Below are 4,300 nucleotides of genomic sequence, written 5' to 3' on the forward strand. Positions count from 1 at the left end.
CAGATTGCCCAACATTACACGGATAACTACTGTGTACGTGCAGGATCTTACAACGACAAAGTTTGTACAGCATTCTAAATGTCAACTAAAGTGTTCATTCATTATCTCACGAAATTACGATAAAGTCTGTCCAACATTATTACGTGGATACCTGCTGTACGCATGCCTCTCACGAAGCAAAGCTTTCAGCATGTTCATCATTTAAATGGGTAAACATTGTGTTCATTCAGGATATCGCTTAAAAAACGACGAAGTTTATTTAACAATAAGTGGATGACTTCTGTGTTCATGCAGCAAATCACTTGATAACGACCAAGTTTATCCAACAGTTAAAAGGGCAACAGCCATGTTCATTCGTCATCTAACGAAATAAAAGACTTAAGTTTGTCCAACATTAAGAATATAACTGCTGTGTCCATACAGCATCCTGTGGCGAAGTTTGTGGTTATTCAGTATCTTACGAAAGAACGATCTACACTTGTTTAATCATGAGTGGATAATCTCTTTGTCTATTCAGTGTTTCTCGGAATAACTCTGGATGATTCCATGGATGACGTCATAATCAACAAAAAGTCTTACTGTGTTTACTTTTACTTATTTAATGTCTTTAATGGACCGCACAAATGGGCGGGGTTTTAGTTTACATTAAACCGCGCTACTTAAATACTGATCGAGCTGTGTAAATATCTCGTTCACAAAATAGTGACAATAATTTTCTTTTATATTGCAGTGAATATTTCTTAAATTATTCATTATTTAAGTGCATTGCAACTGCAGAACGACAGCGATTTCGGTAATTTCACATCAGCTCAGAAAACATGTGCTGGGGAGTTTGGTTCGGATAACTGTGTATCATGAAGTGAGTTATTAAATACACTAAAATATTGAATATCAATATTATGTAAACATTACAAAAAAGTGTTCAATACAAATGGGAATTTACCATAGGAAATATATCTAATTGTCAATGACATGATCTAAGGAAGGCGATGACTACAAACAACAGCAATGGTTTGGGATTAATATCATGGTAAGGGCTTTATCAACACTACATTCATATTTCAACAAAAATATCACGACAATATGAGTATGACGGAAAATACGACAATGTCTGTTTTCAATATTTCATTGACTCCAACGAGTTTGCCTCCTGCTTTAGTTGAAGCAGATAATACTGAACAACTGAGGATCACTCGTTTGGTTGTCCAGAATATCCTTGTTCCTCTCGTTGTCGCTCTGGGATTAACAGGAAATATCCTCAGCATCATCGTTCTTACTCATCGTTCGATGAGAACGTCGACAAATTGCTATCTCGCAACGTTAGCCATTTTTGACATGTTATATTTGCTTATGTCTTTCTCGCTTAGTTTCAAACATTATGGTGATCTGGGAGATGCCCGTGTTTATAAATACTGGTTTCCTGTTGCACGCGTTCTAACGGATATATGTGGAAATGTTTCGGTCTGTCTAACAGTGACGTTCACCGTGGAACGTTATATAGCGGTGTGTCTCCCTATGCGAGGTCATGTGATATGTACACCCGAAAGGGCACGAATCATTGCACTGCTAGTTGTTCTTTTCGCTATAGTGTCAACGTCACCGGAATTCTTTGAATGGGAAGTGTCAGAGAAAATTGTGAATAACGTCACCATTGTTGAAGTAATTGATACGGAACTTGGTAAAAGTAACACTTACCAATTGGGATATTACTGGTATATAGCTGTGATGTTTACATTTGTACCACTTTTCTGTATCTGGACATTTAATTCAATTCTAATCTACACAGTATGGAAAGCGACAATGTTACGTCGGCGAATGACGCATGTGGTATCGAATCGGACACACGGGGAGCGTCAACAAGGTGACCAACAAAAAATAACTCTTATGTTGATAAGTGTTGGTATAGTTTTTATAGTTTGTCAAATTCCTTCAGCCTTTTTAATAATATTCCATACTTATTTAAATAATGCGGAGATTGTGTTGTCCAAAGCCGAACGAAACAGCATGAAAATCGCTGGGAATGTGACAAATTTACTTTTGTTACTAAACGCCGCCATTAATTTCATGCTATACTCGGTGATGAGTACAAAGTTCCGTCGTGTGTTTCTTCGTGTTGTTTGCAGGCCTTGCTATGGCAAGAAAAAAAAGTTTAATTGCACAGAGTACAGCTATGTCACAAATCAAACGTCTACGAGACGTTGCTCACACTTTCGTACAACATATGACAATCGAATACACAAGGACGATAATCTTACTGCTTCACTTGGAACACTTCTTCCTCAAGGTAGAGATAACAGGAGGAGCTGGTCCCCTGCAAGGAGTTTAGGAAATCTTCGATACTCTTCAGATTCTTTGCATTTGGATTCGACACCAATAAAAGGAGTTCCTAATGGCCATTCCAGAAGCAAAAACAGTATGTTAGATACAAATATATAAATCTATCGATTAATCAGCTGATAGAAGTGAACGTTTTTGTTTCATGTTTGAGTATTATAATTTACATTATAGATCAATTGCGCGTTCCCAGTAAGATTGATTTGATGTTTGTCGTTTCTTACATTATACTTTTATAAATATTTAATTAGATTTCCCCACTGCTGTTTTAAATCTTAATGTGATTCAACACAGAGTTTGAGTGACGAAAATTTTGTCTTCCTGTTCAGTTGAAATTACAATTGTTACTTTGCATTTCAAATAAGAAATAATGATATAATTTAAAATTACGTAAGAAATGAATCATCAAGAATATCGTTAAATTTTAAGAATGCATAGAAACAGTTAAGTTTTCCGTGCAAATAATTTTACTTAAAGCCATGTCAACTGTTTTTTGGTTTAACTTTTTGTATGTTTTTTATTTTTTAGAAAATAAAAAAATCTGGTGGCGATAATTTGAACAGTTGAACATATTAACGAAACCTGATATTATACATGTGTTTGTGTATGTACATGGGATAGGAAAAACAGTTGTGACGATGTAATCCATAGATGAAGTAGAAAAGTTATGTGTCCTTGATGGTACACTGGCCTGCTATTTTTTTATTCTTAATACAATTCTTGTCGAGACCAATTTAACAATCACCTTTACCTACATGTCAAACTAAAAACATATTCTTGTTTCGTAACAGTATTAAGTCTTTACATAGAAATTTTAAATTTTCATGATGTATGAAACGCAGCATATATTTTTGTATTAATGCATGACTATGGATTTTAAAAAGACTACAAAAGCTGTATACATGTACTGTATTTTTATCAGAATATTTCTTTCTTTTTTTGTCCTAACCATTTGCCAAATTGCAAAATTTAACTTTAAACAATTTTGTTGAACACTGTATCTCCCTGTCAAAAGGTCTATTTGAGGCAGGCTATCCTCATATTTACTGGTTACTGCATCAGTGAACAATATACGGGAGGCACGTCTCATACGATCATGATCATTTAAGGTAAAATATCTAGCACAAGGACTACAGCACAGGACGATTCTGTACTCAACTTAATGTTGATTTTATGAAAATACAAAATCCCATAACACGAGTGTCTTAAAATGTAGATAAATTTATCTTCGAAATGACTTTTATTTAATCCTTTTAATTACTGAAAACACTTTATTCGTTTTTACTGGTATTACAACATCAGTATTTCAATAGCACTATGGTATAGAATCCAAGAGTAACATACTCAAATAGATACCTCAATTATTCAATTAAATAAGTGAGCAAGGAAAAGGCAATAAGAGATTCCGAACTTCGTACAAAACCCACCAAAACATTGCGACTCCATAGGGCATATAGACATAGTTATCATACTGCAAAATAAAAACGCAAAATTGTCATAAATCATGGCAGTTGTTAATAAGGCATTTATATGACACATTTTAAGACTTGTTCGTAACAAATATTCATTTATTTGTTGACACTATAACTTGTGTGTATTTTGATAATGCACTTTGTTTCTGTAAACAAATTTCACATTTGTATCACCATAGTGTGAGTTTCGTGCATTTTTATGATTTATTATTAACAAATAATGTACGCAAGTGTGACACCGGTGGCTGATTTTTCATTTCTATTTTTTGTTTAAATTCCTTCTATGATCATACTTACATACATTATACTTATATTGTTAAATTAAAGAATATTTTTCTCTTATTATTCCTGTTGTTTATTTCTCTATACCAACCACTTGGTTAAAGCAAAAACTTGACCAAGTACTGCGTACGGTTACTAAATAAAACACTTTGTACTCATGTTCAAACATAAATATTCCCCTTCCTTGCCTGTTTAATTTTTTTTTTATCATA

The 4,300-nt window shown here is 33.8% G+C and overlaps 1 protein-coding gene across 1 annotated transcript; it reads left to right on the top strand.

Moving 5' to 3' along the window:
- The first annotated feature begins 1,089 nt into the window (after positions 1-1,089).
- On the top strand, positions 1,090-2,436 carry LOC132555268 (thyrotropin-releasing hormone receptor-like). The gene has a single exon (XM_060219622.1). It carries the CDS (start codon positions 1,090-1,092, stop codon positions 2,434-2,436), a length of 1,347 nt encoding a protein of 448 aa, XP_060075605.1.
- Positions 2,437-4,300: the final 1,864 nt, after the last annotated feature.

The sequence above is a fragment of the Ylistrum balloti genome, unplaced genomic scaffold, assembly GCF_031769215.1.
Source record: "Ylistrum balloti isolate Yb309-2 unplaced genomic scaffold, AGI_CSIRO_Ybal_v1 Utg370466, whole genome shotgun sequence".
In the NCBI taxonomy this organism is placed as follows: domain Eukaryota; kingdom Metazoa; phylum Mollusca; class Bivalvia; order Pectinida; family Pectinidae; genus Ylistrum; species Ylistrum balloti.

Coding starts and splice junctions, on each gene's coding strand:
- LOC132555268 (XM_060219622.1), top strand. CDS start 1,090: ATGACGGAAAATACGACAATGTCTGTTTTCAATATTTCATTGACTCCA.